This window comes from Paramormyrops kingsleyae, chromosome 12 (genome assembly GCF_048594095.1).
Source record: "Paramormyrops kingsleyae isolate MSU_618 chromosome 12, PKINGS_0.4, whole genome shotgun sequence".
Classification (NCBI taxonomy): Eukaryota; Metazoa; Chordata; class Actinopteri; order Osteoglossiformes; family Mormyridae; genus Paramormyrops; species Paramormyrops kingsleyae.
In genome coordinates, this window is record NC_132808.1 from 11,091,751 (window position 1) to 11,110,560 (window position 18,810).

An 18,810-nucleotide genomic window follows, 5' to 3' on the forward strand; every position below is an offset into this window, starting at 1 on the left:
CTCCACACGAGAGAGGTGATGACGAGGAAATTCCTTCCCATAGGGAACAGGATGGCCAGCAACACCTACTGGCCAAATGGGGACTAAACATAAGGGACAGGGATGGATGAGGACCGACTATGACATGCTGTCAATCTGCCACTGGAGGCAGTGAGAAGAATTTCATAAAGCCTCATAGGTCAGTTTGGTATTGAATTGTAATATTGTGTTTTTGCTTGAAAGAATAACTCATTATTGGACAATATGCAAAGATCGAGGATGAAAAATCTGCCATTTTCTCCCTCCGTTACTACAATCCTGTTTCACAAGAAGGACCTGGTCAGCTAGTGGGCCATACTTATCTACTTGTTTTTAAGAGTTTTAGGTCTTCAGATCCACTGCTGATGAAATTTGCACTTGTCCGCCTGTATTTTGGCATAATGTAGGTATTTCAAAATGATGCTTTTCAGAGGACTGCTTTTGTAGTCGAGACAATAATGACATATCACATTGATCTAAAGTCACCTCACTTTATATAAGGAATATACTGGTACGTGTTGGGTGGTACACCGGTTCATACCGAAACCATTTTTTATTATTGTTACGATATTATTTTTTCTTATACCGCAATACCGGTTTAAATAGCCTATAAAATGTACGGAACCTGACGCAGCTGGAAACTGTTTAAGGGGGGACCTTTTTCACTGCTGCGCCGCTAAAAATGTACCGCGAAAGATCAGAAAGGGAAAATATAGCTGACACTGGGGTTGTCAAAAATCGATTTCCAGATAGTAATCAATATTAAAAATTAGTATCTGATTAGATACTCATTTTCACCATTATTGATACCAACAGTACGTTGTTTGCCGCATTCGCCACACTTCATACAGCACCACTACAGCACTCACTCGCGCAGCCCCTCCCCTCCTTTCAATAGCCGCTGAACGCACTCGCGCTGGTCAACACACACATACCGAACATGGCATATGCTGCAGTTTAAGTCACTTCGCAAGCTGCTTTAGTAAAAAAAAAAACCGCAAAAGTGCAGTTTGGAAGTATTTTGCAGACGAGCATGGAAAGTCTAAGGATGTCGATAAGCCTCTGTGCAAACAGTGCTACAAAGCTGTGGCGACGAAGTCAAGTACTAAGTAGTACGTCAAACTTGCCGAAGCATCTTAAAGACGGACATCCCGGTCTTTATGAGAAATTTCGCGAGGTCAGTAAAGCTCGCGTTCCAGCAACACTGAACTATTAAACACTTATCAAAAATGTTAACTTGGCCGGCGCACACCTCAACATTAGCCTTTTATCTATAAGCAGTCTAGACAACAAACACATTAGCCATCTGTTATCATTGAGGTAGCGTATAGGCGCAATGGCTAATAATAAAATAGTTAATGTGGGAACAATGCAAAAACATAAAACAAAAATGTATCCTGTAAAATCCTGTAAAATGTGGTAAATGCCCAGTTATACTTAAAAAAAATACCGTCATATACCGTGAAACCGATATAAGTTTGAAAAATACCATTATATATTTTTTTGGTCATACCTCCCAGCTCTAGTATATACATAAACATAATCTAAAAAGAATAAGAAAAAAAAATTGTAAATCATTTTCACAAGCTCCTTCTAATCACAGCCTGAATCATAAGGTGTTTCTTCTCTTAGAAAAGTAATTCATGAAAAAACAAATTAACAGCAATCAAAATATGTTACGAAATATATCAATACATATCAAAATATGTCACAGACAGGAGAGCCTGACCATGGCCACAGAAAGCATCTGAACAACAGAGGGTGATGTACACAAGTCATATCCAGGTGTCTGTTTGCTTTTCAAAGACTCAGATACAACCTTATGCCTCTTCTTTTTTTCTAAAATGTCAAAGTCTCCTCCCCTCGAAATACACGCTTCTGTGTGATTATAATCTAAAGTGCACATCACTGACTTATTTTTGGTGAACATCGATGGGAGTGATGATCAGTGGTGATGTGTTTTTGCCGTAATCAGTGAGGCCCGGTCGCAGGAGAGGATGTAGCTCTTCGGTGAAATTATATCCAGAGAAAGAGAAGATGTGAGTCCTGCTGTCCACACTGTAAAAGGAGACCTGACCCCTCCCATAATCCACATACACCCCCACCTTCTGGGGCGTCTCCCTCAAGGAAAGAAGGACAGGGGACTCACTGTTAGCCTTGTACATCCCATCTTTCAGAATTATGGTCCAGAATCCAGTGTCAGGTCGAATAAGTAAAGTTCCCTTTCTTGAGACTGTCCCCTTCGCCACCCCTAGAGTCCAGTCGGTCTTATGTTTTACTTCAACCTCCCAGTAATGCCTGCCGGAAGAGAAGCTCTCCTTTCCAAGGACATTGATGACAAAATCAAACCTCTTTGAGTTCTCAAGAAATGTCTGCCGATTCTTCCCAAGTTTCACTGATTTCTGGTCCCCAGAGATGATGAGTTTAGGATGAGCTGTACTGGGATCGAGATTCACATCGACTGTGGAGGTAAGAAGATCATAATTTGGCTTCTTGCTAAAAAAAACCTTTTATACATACTGTATTTATTTAATATATGGAAAATATAACTCAGCATTAAACCGATACCTATTTTCTGAACACAAAATATCCAGGACCACAGAAATACATCAAAACAAACTGTACCTGCTGTTTTGCGAATCCAGCTCCACACTAAAAATGATGACATGGCTGATTATTTTCAAGATATAGTGCAAAATCTAGATAACCAATGGATAATACTTACTTAAAATATATAAAGTTACCTGGTTTAATGATGATGCCTGTCCTCACTACAAGAAAGCAAAATATTTTTTATTTCTAAATACTAATTGTTCAATTGCAAATAAATTTCATATAAAGCACAAAACGGAGTGGTATTTCTGCACAAGTCCCAAGCAAACAATACATAAATAAATCCCACTCACTTGATATTTCTGACATCTTATCTAAAAAGAAAGCAAAGATTTAATGTACGGATTTTACAGAAATAGAAGCTTTCAGCTCATCATCACCATCATAATAATCCAAAGAACCCTGCTTACAGACTGATTTATCCATGTAATAGGATAGTTATTAAGTTACACTAAAAACCTACGTGAAACTTTCACTTTGGGGAACAATTCCACACCCAATACCACAATACCTACTGCTAGCTACACTTGGCTTTAATCAATCAGTATTACTCATAATCTCTTAGATTTTGCACCCAATTCAGTTTTTTCTCTATCACTTAATTATCAGTGATGGTCAAAATGATACTTCATGAAACATTTGCTGTATTTTCTGACCCCACTAGATGGAGCTCTCTGTTCAAAGCTTGTCCCAAAGCAAACCAAGACCACTGTCTAGTGGGGTCAGAAATATCACAAGCTGGTTTACAAGCCGTCCTTTTCGGCATCACTACTAATTAATTTCATTCTGTCTGTGTTCCGTGTGCTAATACTTCAAAACAACATCAGTGATGAATTATACTGTTTTATAATTAATTAATAACACTGATGATTGGTGCTGTTAACACATACCCATCATGCACCACTGTGAGTCAGGACACACTTACTTGCACGGCAGGTTTCATTAGCAGCACACATTAGCACAGAGGAGCAAAAGTCTTCCACAGCACGTAGCTCCCCCTGTAGGCCTGTCACAGAAATGCAAACATTAAATTTACTTATTGATGCTTTTTTCCAAAGCAATGAACTCATAACAAATCAAGATCAGACAGCTCCTGGAACAGCTGGGGATTAAGGGTCTTGCTCAAGGGCCCAACAGTGAGATCACCCTGCCAACCATACGATTTGAACTTCATCTTTCAATCACAGGCACAGCATCCCAACCCACTGTGCTACACTCTGGTCCCATCATTAGGTCATCATTCAAATCATTCATGCCTGAGAATGTCACCATGCTGGTTAAAGTGAACACCTCCCTTATTGGCATTGTTACATGTTGTAATAGCTTCATTTATCATGTATAAAGGTCTGGCAACAGAACCAAGAAGAGATATCTCATCATGAAACAGGCCTTGGAGGTCCCAACAGTTTTCAGTCTCTTCATTAATGTGAGCCGCATGTGATGATGATGATGTGGTTTCTGTAATCAGTGGTGGCTTAATGGTTAGGGAAGTGCACTTGTAATTTAAATATTGTTGATTCGAATCCCCGACCAACAAGGCACCGCTGAGGTATCCTGAGCAAGGAACCACCCCCAAGCACTGCTCCCCGGGTTCTGAATTAGCTGCCCCCTGCTACATCACATATGGGTTAAATGCAGAAGACATGTTTTGTTGTTGTGCTCTGGTGTGTCAACAATGATCACTAATTTCTTCTTACCAGATATTATCTTGGTGTTCAACCCCAGTTTAACCTCATCTTCACTTTTCTGTTGAGCTGAAAAAATTGTACAGTTAAGTGGAGAAAATGAATGATGTGATCTGGATGAAGAATGAAGGAGGAAAGCACTTTGCTTATAGTCCCAGTCATGGTTACACTCCCACAGTCACAGTCACCGTCCCACAATCACAGTTCCTCTCCCAGCCACAGATACGGCTACAGCCCCATGGTAACAGTCACTGTTACATTTCCAGTCACTGTTACACTCAGATTGTCACGGTTCCAAGCTCAGGGTCATGAGTCCATTCCCAGTTACAGTTACAGATGCAGTTACAGCCCCACAGTAACAGCCCCTCTCACAGTTCCAGTCCCATGGTCCCAATTTCTGTCCCAGCCATAATCCCAGTCACAGATGCAGTTGCAGCCCCACAGTAATGGTCCCTGTCACATTTCCACTCCCATGGTCACAGTTCCAGAACTGATAATGGTTCTAGTTTTCCACTCGTGGGAGTATCAGAGACTACTTACTCCGCTCCCGAAAGCATTTTTCAACATGCAGTGGAGGGATTTATTCTTCCCCAGCAATAACAAGCACCTGCCTTTCATCTTGTATAAGAGCATTAAGGCAAAAAACATTGTAAATGCAGATTTTCATCAGCTCTGTGAGGTTCTACTCGAACAAGAACTTACAAAGAAAAATTAGTCCAGTGATACAAGCAATCAGGCAGATGGTCCACAAAGAGAAGAAAACACATGATATTTTCTTGTACAAAGATTCTTTCCCAGCAGTCCTCTTGGAACCTAAGAAGAATGAGATGCCTGATTAGAAGAAGGAAATGTATGCATTGGCAATATTAGTATGAAGTATTTAATTTCAAGGCATGTTCAAGGGCTTACAATTTTAGAGTCAATTAATATGAAATGTTAAATATGTATAGAGAACCTTCAAGGCTGAACATCCAAACTTCCTGCTTCAAAATGAGGACTGAACAAACATCAGCGAGCTGCTACATAGGGTAAGACTCAGGTCTAATAATGTTACTGCCTTAATTAGGTATTAATTAGGTACTCTGTACCATGTGACCAGTTCACAGGGCTGTGCATGGCAACGTAGGTTCCAGGTGACACGGAATCCGGAGACTCATAAAGGTTTTCCAGCTGCATTTCTTCAGTCCATTTGAGCCGTGCAGTTGTTGGAACTTGGAAAGACAGAATCACATCTATGGTAAACTGAGTCTGACCACATCTCCCTTATAGGTACCTAAGCAGCAATACTGAGGCAAGCCTGTTCATCCATTTCCTTCATACTGTCCTAGACAAGTCCCCTTAAAAATGTTAAACTACTAAATAAGTGAGTGAATTAAAAGCAGAGCAGACTCAGCCCCACCCTAAGGTTACCTTTATCATAATCTGCTGTTTGGACTGGAGGCAGTGGGAGGTGGTGATGCAGGTCTGAACCTACACTCAGTGAATAAGACAAGAGTAGATAAAGTTACAAAGAATATTTGGTAACACTTAACTTGACGGGACACAAATAACATACTACTATGTTATTACTTATGCATTAATTAACCACAAACTAAGTCTTAGTTTGAAGTCTTAGCTGTTAATTCATCATTAATGAATCATGATGCATGTTTTATCAACAGTTACTATGTTTGTAACTATATCTGTTAATTCTACAGTATAATACTTTCTGAACCACTGAAGGAACAAGTCATGAATAACACAAGATAAACTGTGATCTAATGTTTGTTCATCATTAATGAATCATGATGCATTCAATTCAATTTTATTTGTATATTGTGCATTTTCACAACATTTCATTGTCTCAAAGGGCTTTACAGTATCCCCACACAAAGGCCCCAGTGAGCAACACAGAGGCGACAGGGGCAAGGAAAAACTCCCTAGAAGGAAGAAACCTTGGGAGGAACCAGACTCAAAGGGGGAGCCCATCCTCCAGGGGCCGGCAGAGGAAGTCAAATGAACAAGATAAAATCCTAATTTACAAACATCATTATAATGAATTGTGACACATCTCAAGTACCGATTATATTTGTTCATGATTTGTTCATGATTTGCACTTAAATAGTTACTGAGTTATTACTAAGTATTCATGCCCCGTCAAGTAAATTGTTACCGAATATTTAAATATCCACATTTTCATCCATCCATAATTGTTTATCCAGTACAGGGTCACGGTGAAACCAAAGTCTATCACAGGAAGCAGAGGGAACGCCCAAGGCAGGATGTCAGTCCATCACAGCCCCCCAACCATGATAAGAAGTTGAAAGATGGATGTATATACAGCAAAATCCTTATAAGAAAATAACTTAAAAGTGACCAAACTTAATAAAGTATTAATAGCTAGGGATTGACACAACTGCAATTGCTAGTCATAACAGTGCAAATTCATATACTTATTTTGTGTATTTGTGCTGTTATGACAAGAAATTACAGTACATTTTAACCTTCATAAGGTGAATGTGTGCTTGTCTACCAGTTATATCACTCCCTGTTAATAACCTTAAAATATATACTTCAGTATTGTTCATGTGTGGAAAAATGTCTGACTTAGCTAATTCAATATCAATGTTCAAAACAATTGGCCATTAATATAAAGTACATAACATTATTTAATGTTGTAATGTTAGTTAAGCTGATAAAAATTACTTTTTAATAAGACAGTCAAAAACATAGAAGGACTGCATTTAGTTGAGTACCTGTTCCATTGTCTCCAGGAATACCTTCTTGCTTAATCGGCATCACTGTCTCGGGGTCTTTATTGAATGTGATATCATCTCTCTGAACAAAAGCTGTGTTCATTATTATATAATCATTTTCGGGAAAACTTCTGGAAGCATTAATAGAAAATTCACGCTGCATCTTCTCAACAAATGTGTCCTTTTTCTCTAATCTGTCTGATCTCCTCTTGTTCTCCTCTTTCTTCCTCTTTGTGGGCATTTTGTGATGGAGCTGACAAGACAGAGGCGGAGACTGCAAAACCTGAGGTGGTGAAAGTATCTGCAAATGTGAATTTAGTTTTTTTCTTTTTGCTTCAGAACCAGGGGTAATGATGCCATTTAAAATATTTTAATATTTAGTTATGATAATAGTAAATAAAATTTCTTGTCACGCCCTGCATTCCTTTCCCCTTGTTCACTCCATTGTGTGGTTCTACTTGTCTAATCTTGCCTCTCGTGACAGCCCTTGTGTAGATCACCACTGGTGCCTCTCGTCTGCTCCCTCGTTAGTGATGTATATAATTCCTCCATGTCTTCTGCTCCCCAGTCCAGTCACTGATGTTGCTGCTTGCTTGTGCTCCCCAGTTTGCTCTACATCCTGTGTTATCTCCTGATTCTCCCAACCCCATTTTGACCCCTCGTGGTCCATTTACTTTTGCCTTGTTTGTAGTTTATTTGTATAAACTACAAATAATATGTAATAATATGCTGAGTTATTCTTTAAAAAGAAAAAGGTTCAAAAACAGAGCTGTGCAGGAAAAATACAACCTAAAAAGTCAAACTGGGCACATCTGTAGACCCTGCAGTACTGCAGGAGGCTCCGGAGCCTCCAGCGTCTGCCCACGAGGATGTGATCGGCCTCCTTAGCCGCACCACCAGTATTGCACTACCAAGTCCAGCGATGCAACTCAGGGTGTTGGAACCAGGACCCAGTGACCCACAGCCCCTGACATTTTGCAAAGTCAAGGAACATGGAGCCACTTTCACCCCAATCTCCAGACCCATGGGGACGAACACAATCCTCTTAGCCAGCCCTGTCAGTGCCAGTGGTCACACTTAAGTCACCCATGACCAGAGGAATGTCACCTCATGGGCACCCTTCAACCACCGAGCAAAGTAGCGAGTTAAATGTCTCCCTCAACGAGACATTACTCACCGAGGTCAGAGCATGCACTGAGACAACAGACAGGACACCCAAGGAGTGCCTGAGCCTGAGTCTAATGATACGATCATTGAAGGAAGTGACATCAGACACCATCGGAAGGAGCCGATCCGCTACAGCAACAGCTACTCCCTGATTATGGCTGCCATCAGACCGACCAGACCAAAAGTAGGTCTCCCCACCTACAGAGATCTGGCCACTCCCCGGTCTGCGTACCTCAGAGAGTGCTGCCAACGAAATGGGGGGTTTATGAAGCTCCCCTGACAGCAGAGGAAGATGGTCATCTTGCTGGAGAGACAAGACGTTCCACGTGCCGACCCGAATGGGTCACCTCAAACTGGAACCTGAGTGCCGCCATGCAGCGGGTGACGCCTCAGCACCACACCAGCCGGATCCCCAACAGGTTTAACGTCATACCCAGTAGTGATGCGCGGGTCGTCTCGTAACCAGCGGACCCCGCGAGTAACCCGCGGGTCGGGTTGGGGCGGGTAAAGAAATTGTCACTTTATTTGCGGGGCGGGTCGGGGCGGGTCATTACAAACAAAATTAAATAAAAAATCCATGTATGTTGCGTGCAATTCCCTATAGCCTATATTAAATATTTTATTAAGTTCTTTGATAAGGTTACGTCATGTGACAAGTCATGAAAGCGCCAAGCAGTAGTGATGCGCGGGTCGTCTCGTAACCCGCGGACCCCGCGGGTAACCCATCAATTTGCAACGCTTATCAACAATGTATTTTCGTTTGTCTATTTTAGAGGGCCTACATTCTTTGATCCTCTGCCTACAAGGGCCCCTGACCCTATAGGGCTTCTGATGGAAACATGGAGGGAGGGCGTATGGCTTCCAAGGGCCCTTGAATTGTGGTGGTTGTGGGGGGGGGGGCCTCGCAAACGTTTTGCCCAGGGGCCCACACAACCCATAATCCGTCCCTGGGCTAACCTGACTAGCTGCACTGGAATGCGGTTCCCAGCATTGGTAAATGGAACACAACATGTAGTTTTTCTGCCTGATACTAGGTCCTGCCTGTATTTTTGATGTTGTCTATCTAGGTATTTCTACTTTCTCTGTGTTGTATTGAGCATGATAGAGCCGCTGCTTCTCTGCAGCACTTAATGGTGGATTGGCTCCCTGTAAATGTTTTCACAATGTTAAATTGGTTTTTAATGCCATCACCTTCAGTAAATTGGTTACTACACCCTAACTTCTCACTCTTCTTACTATATTTCAGTCCTGTTACTCTTTATATGAGTTTTTAGCATAAAATGAGCAAATACTGGTTTCGCACGTTCTGCTGAGCTGCTCAGTGATTTTTAGCTCTTGCTAGCTGAGTTCTGGTTAAATGCTAAAGGCCTTGTGAGTGTAGCCTGTGATGATACACTATGGGTTCATACAGACCATAAGAAGCGTGTGAAAGATGTGTTACCCCATCTGGCCTGCTGAATGTGTAACCATGACCCCCTTCCTCTCTGAGCTGGACAAGAATTCAAGTTTATTTGTGAGGGTCAGATTCCTTTTAAGTATGATCCCTCATTTAGGGTGTCCAGCTGCATACCTATCTGGACACCATATGTAATGAAGAAGCACCCCTCCCCACCCTGGAAAAATCATTCGAGGGGGGGACACCTTACAGTTTCACTTTCTTTAAAAGTGCTCTGAAAACACTCTACTGACCTATTTATAACTTTAATTTAGAAGATTAGTTTATATACAGACTCATACCTAACAGCCTTGTTTTATTTCGTAGCTGTGTAGTGTTTTAATGAATTAAATCGTCCATCGTTGTGAAATAAAACAGTGGAAACTTTAATAAATAAAGTCGACCACATTGTGAGTTTCTGGTGTATGTGCTGCTGCCACATAGTGGACAATTTGGAAGGTGCAATTCTCTCACTAACCAAGCAAGTTTTAAAGCGACTTTACTATGCTTTAGAAATTTTAGCTGAGTCTACCAAAGTGGTTCCCAGGTTGGCTCACTGCCAGATACCTCACAAAAAACCCAACACCAATGTCTTACTCTTAGCTGAACCAGGAATGCTGTAACCAATATGTGGAAAGGAAGTTTGTGAGGTTTGCCAATGACTTGATCTTAAGATGTTCATTCACAATTCTAGGCACCATACAGAGAGATAGCTTCATATTATTGGTTATTAATTTAATGAATTCATCACAATTTCAGCTGTTTTACACCGTATATACTCAGCATGGAAATGTATCAATTTGACACACTGACCAACATCAAATGGCAAAAACAATAAAAATAAACATTGAGGGAAAAAAACACACCTTTTTGGCCCAATCAGCAAGTTCAATCACAACTTAGAAATCCCAAATTGTTCAAGGATGGATGAGGATTCATTAGAAACTATATATGTCCACTAGGGGGCAGCAACCCTCTACGAGTCCCTTTGCGTTATTTCTCTGTCCTGCTGATTGCTGAACAGATTGAACGAACAGTGCAGGCAACCAGACCAGTGGCTCCCTATCCATGTACTTTTCCATCAGTACTACAGTGGCCCATTCTGATTATGCTATGTAGTAAATAGCTTGATGCTATAATTCAGAACCATTCATAGTGAGTATTCTCTTACCATTTTTCAGGGACTGTGAACTGTGGTGCCTTAACAGTGACAGGATTTCCTGCTACCAGCTGCAGTGTAGTGAAGTGTACGCCAACATATTCTCAGAACTGTAACGGGAAGCTATAAAACTGCTTATGAGTGAGCTGTGAAGATACTGCTACCACAGATAAGCGTTTGAGGAAGTTAGTGGGCTCTGTGTGAGACGTAAACAGGCATAGTTGGAGAAACTGGGACTGAAAGGCCTCTAAGCTTGTAATCATTGCAGCTGTAAGACTAGTAGCTGAGAGATTACAGCGGTATGCAGTAATAATCTTTTTTCACTGATATTTAGACTGGTTCTGTTGTGTAGATAATGATGAAAAATTGCTATAATGTTATGTCCACACAGTGGCTATAATTTCAATATTTTGTTTAATGCATTACACGTAGAGGCTGGACAAAATAATGGAAACACCAGATAAAATTGACTGACTTTGAAGTAATTAAATGAAAATTATACCTAGTCGGTTGAGTCATATTACATTGAATGACAGTTATCAATTGGCTGTTGATAAGTGAACTTTCAAAGTTGGCAGTTCCCTGAACAGTAAGTATCTTAGTTTTAAAAACTGGTTATTTGATGTCATTCATATGAGGGCTTTTTACTAGGCGTGTGCTATAGTGCAAACACTGTAACTAGGGATTATGGTGTCAAGAGATCTAATGATGATCAAGGCATTTTGGAGCCCAGTATCTGGGGGCTGGGAGCTCCAGCAGTATAGTGACCCTAAGGATCCCAGGAATGCCAGGACAGGAATCTTTGGACTGCTCTGGAGTGGCCAGTGGAGAGTCCCGGTGTGGATCCTGCAGTGGTGGGAAAACTAATGATTATGAGAAGAGTTTAGAGGAGGATATTAAGCTAACTACTAATAATTTAATTCAAGCTCAGTTTATTTCTGAGGCACATTTCACACAACTGCAATTGAAACGAAGTGCTGTATAATCAAAATAGTAAAAACACAAACACTTAAAGACACCAAAGATGATAGAGAGCTCCTATACTGAGTTAAAAGCCAAATAATAAAAATGAGTTTTTACTTGAACTTTAAATATGGAAAGTGTTGGTGCCTGAGGAATATGCAGGGACAGCTCATTCCACAGCTTTGGAGCTGCAGCTATAAACACCTGATTTCCACTATGCTTTAGCCTGGATTTCCGAACCACAAGGAGGGACTGATCAGCAGATCTTAATGCCCTGGGTGGGACATACGGCCTTAAAAGATCCAAGAGATAGGTTGGAACAAGGCCATTTATTGACTTTTATACAAACATTACTATCTTGAAATCAATCCAATAGCACACTGAAAGCCAATGCAGAGAGGCAAGTATAGGAGAAATACGATCACACTTACATCACCAACTGCATCACCAGCTGCATCACTGCATGGTACGGCAGCATTACAGCCTGCAGAGAGTGGTGAAGACTGCGGAGAAGATCATCAGGACTCCGCTGCCCTCTTTGCAGAGCAGCTACCACCGCAGAGTCCAGAGGAGAGCTGCCTTCATCCTCAAAGACCCCACACACCCCCAACACGGACTGTTCACACTTCTGCCCTCAGGACGGAGGTACAGAAGTGTGAAATTTAGAACCTCCTGACTTAACAACTCCTTCTTCCCCACTGCCGTCAGACTCCTTAACAGCAGACAGAAGTATGATCAATGGACATCATACTACCATACTACCATACTACCTCATACTGTAATTTTTTGCCATTACGCTCTTTTGCACATTATACTTAAAAGTATTTAATTTTCTATTTTTTCTGTTATATTGTACCTCGCCATTTTTGTGTGGACAGCAAAGTAAGAATTTCATTGCGCAGAGAAATGCACTTTTCTACTGTACATATGACAATTAACACTTTGAATCTTGAATCTTGAATGATCCTGTTAGTAGCTGAGCTGCTGCATTTTGGACCAGTTGTAGGTGTGCAATGGAGGCCTGGCTGACACCTGTATAAAGGGAATTGGTGTAGACAAACCGGGAAGAAATAAATGCATGTATGACCTTATCAAAGTCGCCAAAGGACAACAAGGGCTTGACCTTTGATAAAACTGGAAAAAAACTTTTTGACAACAGAATTCATTTGTTTATCTAGCTTAGAATCACTGTCCATTATCACCCCTAGATTTTTTACAGAGGGTCTAATGGACGGTTCCAGAGGACCCAGGTCCATATTGTCAATATTATGTGTACTAGGTGCAAAAACCAAGACCTCAGTTTAATTGTCATTTAAATTTAAAACATTTAAAGCCACTAATCTTTTAACATCACCAAGGCAGTCCAGTAATGATTTTAACATATTAATGTTCTTCCGTTTTAATGGCAAGTAGATCTGGGTGTCGTCTGCATAACAGTGAAATGAAATTCTGTTTGTACTAAATTTGAATCTTAAAGGGAAGAAAGAAACAGAGAGAAAAGGATACAGTAGCTGTTAAAATGGAGTCTTGAGGAACTCCACACGAGAGAGGTGCTGACGAGGAGACAAAACCACCTCTGCTGTCAGATAAGAAGGATCTAAAGCACTCTAAGGTCATTCCTTTTATACCCGCAACATGCTCCAAACGAGGAATTCAAACATTGTCAAATGTAGCAGTAAGATCTAAAAGGATGAGTACAGCCTAATCCCCGCCATCTTTGGCCAATAACAAATCACTAAAAACCTTTAAAAGTGCAGACTGCTGTGAAGTGGCTCGAGAAAGCCGTGCCTGTACAACAGCAATTGCAGCTAAATGCAACCTTCTCTAAGATTTTTTGAAGAAAAGGGAGACTTGGAAATATGTTTATAATTGGAAAGAACTGAGGTATCCAGATTGGATTTTTAAATAAGCAGCTGCACTATTGGCTGTAAAAATTGTCTTGGTACAATAAGACATGCTGCTATTTATAATGGTTTGAATAAATGGTGGCCCTGCGGTGTGTTGGCGCCAACCCAGGGTTGGTCTCCGTCTGCGCCTGTTGTTCCCAGGATAGCCTCCGGCCCCCCCCGCAACCCCAGTTGGGATTAAGTGGTTACGATAATGGATGGATGGCTAAATGGTGGGCTGACATAGTGGTGCAGTGATTAGCACTGTTGCCTCTCACTTCTGGGACCAGGGTTTGAGTCTCTGTCATGGTTTCGGGTGTGTAGAGTTTGTATCTTCCCCTCGTGTCATCATGGGGTTTCCCCAGGGACTCCAGCTTCCCTCCAGAGTCTAAAATCATGGTGAGGCTAGTTAAAGTTGCTCAAATTTCCCATTGGTGTGAGAGTGTCCTGCAGTGGGTTGGTGCCCCATCCTGCCTTGTACCCATAGGCTCCGGATCCCCCCCAGGACCCTGAATAGAACAAGTGGTATCAAAAAATGGATGGGTGGATGAATAAGTGCTCCAAGTGTATCAACAAAATCTTTAAAGAGACAAGGAGGGACAGAATCAATGGGACCTGTTGATAATTTCATCTGCCCAATGATTTCCTTAAGCGGGATAAAAGACAGGTTAAGAGCAAGTGACAGTAATAGATGGGTTATGAGAGGGTGGGAAGGTACAAGCTTTTGTTTTTGCACTCTTTTCCACAAAAAGAAACATGTCAAAATTTCTCACAGATATCTAAGGAGACATCAAGGCAAACGGGTTCATGGGTAGTGATGACTTTGTCAATAGCAGAAAAAAGAACAGCGGGCTTCTTGGAATTTTTTCCAAGAGTAGTTAAGTGGTATTTTACCTTTTCAACTCTAACGGTACTTTGATAATTGTACCACTTAGACTTCTTTGACGTTCTAAACATTTTTAGCTTACATTTTTGTGCAACGAAAGCTATAAATGAGAAGGTCGTGGTATTTCTGTTTTTCTTTATTTTACAAATGACTATGAGGAAATCGCCGCTGTCTTTGCACCTTCAGCTTTTTTGGTGTTCTTGGTCCACACGCCGTGTTTGTTTTGCTCTGGCTGGGCAGCAACATGTTACATATGTGGCGGTTTACTGCATCAGGATGTGTTTAACTTTATGCTTGTGCACTTGCAGAAAATGAGTATTTATTATTGTGTAGTAGTTGTGTAGCATTTCTAGTGTAAGGTTCTAAGCAGTGTTTGGTATTACTATCCAGCAGCAATTAAACATAAATTGGCTCCTTGACAGATGTATACTTGTAGTGTAATCTGCTTACTTGTATATCGCTTAAAACAAAAGCTTCTGACAAATAAATGAATGTAAATCAAAATGGGAATCAAATTTCCCATAGACTGAAATTTACAGCAGGTTAATGCAGACAAACTTTAGGGGTAAAATATGTCAAGGGATATTTTATTTCATTAATTCATTTATTTATTATTTTAATATACATAAACAAATTGACAAAGAATAAGAAAAAAATCTGTAAATCCCTTTTACAAGCTCCTGCTAATGACAGACATGAGCAATATACTCAGCATGAACCATAATGCATTCTGTCTCTGTGAAGAATAATTGCTGAAAAAGCAAATTAACAGTAATCAAAATACTTTGAAAATATATCAATACGTATCAAGATATGTCACAGAGAGGAGAGGCTGACCATGATCACAGAAAGCATCTGAACAACAGAGGGTGATGTACACAAGTCATATCCAGGTGTCTGTTTGCTTTTCAAAGACTCAGATACAACCTTATGCCTCTTCTTTTTTTCTAAAATGTCAAAGTCTCCTTCCCTCGAAATACACGCTTCTGTGTGATTATAATCTAAAGTGCACATCACCGACTTATTTTTGGTGAACATCGATGGGAGTGATGATCAGTGGTGATGTGTTTTTGCCGTAATCAGTGAGGCCCGGTCGCAGGAGAGGATGTAGCTCTTCGGTGAAATTATATCCAGAGAAAGAGAAGATGTGAGTCCTGCTGTCCACACTGTAAAAGGAGACCTGACCCCTCCCATAATCTACATACACCCCCACCTTCTGGGGCGTCTCCTTCAAGGAAAGAAGGACAGGGGACTCACTGTTAGCCTTGTACATCCCATCTTTCAGAATTATGGTCCAGAATCCAGCGTCAGGTCGAATAAGTAAAGTTCCCTTTCTTGAGACTGTCCCCTTCGCCACCCCTAGAGTCCAGTCGGTCTTATGTTTCACTTCAACCTCCCAGTAATGCCTGCCGGAAGAGAAGCTCTCCTTTCCAAGGACATTGACGACATGGTCAAACCTCAATGAGTTCTCAGGAAATGTCTGCCGATTCTCCCCAAGTCTCACTGATTTCCAGTCCCCAGAGATGATGAGTTTAGGATGAGCTGTACTGGGATCAAGATGCACGTTGACTGTGGACATGAAAAGATAATAATTTTATTTCTTGCTCAAGAAATCTTGTATTCATACTATATTTATTTGTTTTACTTATAAGGAAAATATAAATCAGCATTAAACTGATACCTATCTTGACATTAAAACCAGACTGCCAGAAAGTCACCTTTGAAACAATGCCTTTCAAAAGGAGAGTGATCAGTTTTATTGCAAAGCATTTCTGAATCCAGGACCACAGAAAGATATCAAAACAAACTCTACCTGCTGCTTGACGAATCCAGCTCCACACTAAAAATGATAATGCATTTGATTACTTTCAAGATATAGTGCAAAATCTAAATAACCAATGGATAATAAAATATATAAAGTTACCTGGTTTAATGATGATGCCTGTCCTCACTACAAAAAAGCAAAATATTTTTATTTCTAAATTCTAAATGTTCAATTCTAAATGAATTTCATATAAAGCACAAAACTGAGTGGTATTTCAGCACAAGTTCCAAGCAAACATAAATAAATCCCACTCACTTGATATTTCTGACATCTTATCTAAAAAGAAAGCAAAGATTTCATGTATGGATTTCACAGAAATAGAAGATTTTAGCTCATCATCACCATCATCATAATCCAAAGAACCTTGCTTACAGACTGATTCATCCATGTAATAGAATAGTTATTAAGTTACACTAAAAACCTACATGAAACTTCCACTTTGGGTTCCACACCAATACCACAATACCTACTGCTAGCTACACTTGGCTTTATTCAATGAGTTCACATTCATAATCTCTTGCATGTTGCACGCAACTGTGTTTTTTCACTATCACTTTTTTTCACAATACCTAATTATCAGTGATGGCCAAAATGACACTTCATGAAACATTTGCTGTATTTTCTGACCCCATTAGATGGTGGGGACTAGTGGGGTCAAAAATACCACAAATGGTTCACTTGGCATTGTTTTGGTCATTACTACTAATTATTAAGTTCATTCTGTCTGTGTACTGTGTGCTAATACTACTAAATAACATCAGTGTTGGTTTATACCGTTTTTATTTAATGTTAACACTGATAACTGGTGCTGTTAACACATACCCATCATGCACCACTGTGAGTCAGGACACACTTACTTGCATGGCAGGTTTCATTGGCAGCACACATTAGCACAGAGGAGCAAAAATCTTCCACGGCACGTAGCTCCCCCTGTAGGCCTGTCCCAGAAATGTAAAACATTACATTTACTTATTGATGCTTTTATCCAAAGCAATATACTCATAACAAATCAAGATCAGACAGCTCCTGGAACAGCTGGGGATTAAGGGCCTTGCTCAAGGGCCCAACAGTGAGATCACCCTGCCAACCATACGATTTGAACTTCATCTTTCAATCACAGGCACAGCATCCCAACCCACTGTGCTACACTCTGGTCCCATCATTAGGTCATCATTCAAATCATTCATGCCTGAGAATGTCACCATGCTGGTTAAAGTGAACACCTCCCTTATTGGCATTGTTAGATGTGGTAATAGTCTCATTTATCATGTATAAAGGTCTGGCAACAGATCAGATATTTCATCATGAAACAAGGTCCCAGTTCTAACAGTTTGCAGCCTGTGGATTAATGTGAGGCATATATAGAGATGAATTCTTACCAGAGATTATCTTGGTGTTAAGCCCAAGTTTCACCTCATCTTCACTTTTCTGTTAAGCTGAAAAAAATGGCACAGTTAAGTAGAGAAAATGAACGATGTGATCTGGATGAAGAAGGAAGGAGGAAAGCACTTTGCTTATAGTCCCAGTTCTGGTTATACTCTTATGGCCATGGTCACAGTCCCACAGTCACAGTTCCCGTCCCAGTCATAATACCAGTCACAGATCCAGTTAGATCCCAACAGTAATGGCCCCTGTCACAGTTCCAGAACCGATCACGGTTTTACAGTTTCATTCACCGTTCTTCCAGCACAACTCAAAACAGACACCAATGGTCAGTCTATTAGGAAATGTTTCATTATAAATATACTTCCTAAAAAACTGAAAAAGAAATGCTAAAATGCAAGAAGTTGCAGAGAGAGCATCCCTTCTCAGCCCAATGGTTTGTGGTTAAGGATCTGTCACCAGGGAATGGTTTGACCTTGTCCATGTACCCAGTAAAACTTAGGAAACAACGATAGCTAATCAAAGACACAATGCAGCATAAAGCTTATAATATTCAATATAATCCTTATAATGCAACATAGGACAGACTGTTTCCACGAGTACAGGAACACACCAAGAACCCCGAACCTACTGGGTATATTAATAAGCAGAAAGGCATTCAGATAGGTGGAGTATCAGAGACTACTTATTCTGCCAACTAAAGCATTTTTCAATGCTGGGGTACAAAAAATGGATTGAAAATTGAACGCTGATGACAAACATCTGCCTTTGATATTTCATCTTATATAAGAGCCTTATGGCCAAAGGCGTAAATGCAAATTTTCAGCAGGACTGTGAGGTTCTATTTGAATAATTTCGAATTTGGTGATCAGTGGCCATTGTTGACACACCACAGCACACAACAAAATGTGTACTCCACATTTAACCCATACGTGACATAGCAGGGGGCAGCTAACTCACTAACTCAACAAGCAGTGCTTAGGGACAGTACCTTGCTCAGAGTACCTCAGTGATAGTTTACTGGTCAGGGTTTCAACGCTGCAATCTTTCAATTA

General features: G+C 40.6%; 2 protein-coding genes across 4 annotated transcripts; both read right to left on the reverse strand.

Moving 5' to 3' along the window:
* Positions 1–335: 335 nt before the first annotated feature.
* LOC111859301 (nuclear factor 7, ovary-like) lies at positions 336–7,292 on the reverse strand. 3 transcript variants are annotated; one of them, XM_072718681.1, is made up of 10 exons: positions 7,052–7,292; positions 5,727–5,786; positions 5,405–5,494; positions 5,019–5,129; positions 4,329–4,385; positions 3,557–3,637; positions 2,925–2,945; positions 2,763–2,789; positions 2,644–2,670; positions 336–2,479 (listed from the first exon to the last, which is right to left on the reverse strand). In XM_072718681.1, exons 1-10 carry the CDS (start codon positions 7,290–7,292, stop codon positions 1,932–1,934), a joined length of 1,263 nt encoding a protein of 420 aa, XP_072574782.1. In that variant the 3' UTR covers positions 336–1,931. The 3 variants fall into 3 exon arrangements, with proteins under 3 accessions (XP_072574782.1, XP_072574780.1, XP_072574781.1); XM_072718679.1 differs by having other exon boundaries at positions 5,405–5,527; XM_072718680.1 differs by lacking the exon at positions 2,644–2,670 and having other exon boundaries at positions 5,405–5,527.
* Positions 7,293–15,220: 7,928 nt separating this feature from the next.
* LOC111859299 (pyrin-like) lies at positions 15,221–17,817 on the reverse strand. Its single transcript, XM_023841835.2, has 6 exons — positions 17,752–17,817; positions 17,230–17,310; positions 16,628–16,648; positions 16,472–16,498; positions 16,361–16,387; positions 15,221–16,116 (listed from the first exon to the last, which is right to left on the reverse strand). The coding sequence occupies exons 2-6, from the start codon at positions 17,258–17,260 to the stop codon at positions 15,569–15,571; spliced, it is 654 nt and encodes a 217-aa protein (XP_023697603.2). The 5' UTR covers positions 17,261–17,310; positions 17,752–17,817; the 3' UTR covers positions 15,221–15,568.
* Between the last annotated feature and the right edge of the window lie 993 nt (positions 17,818–18,810).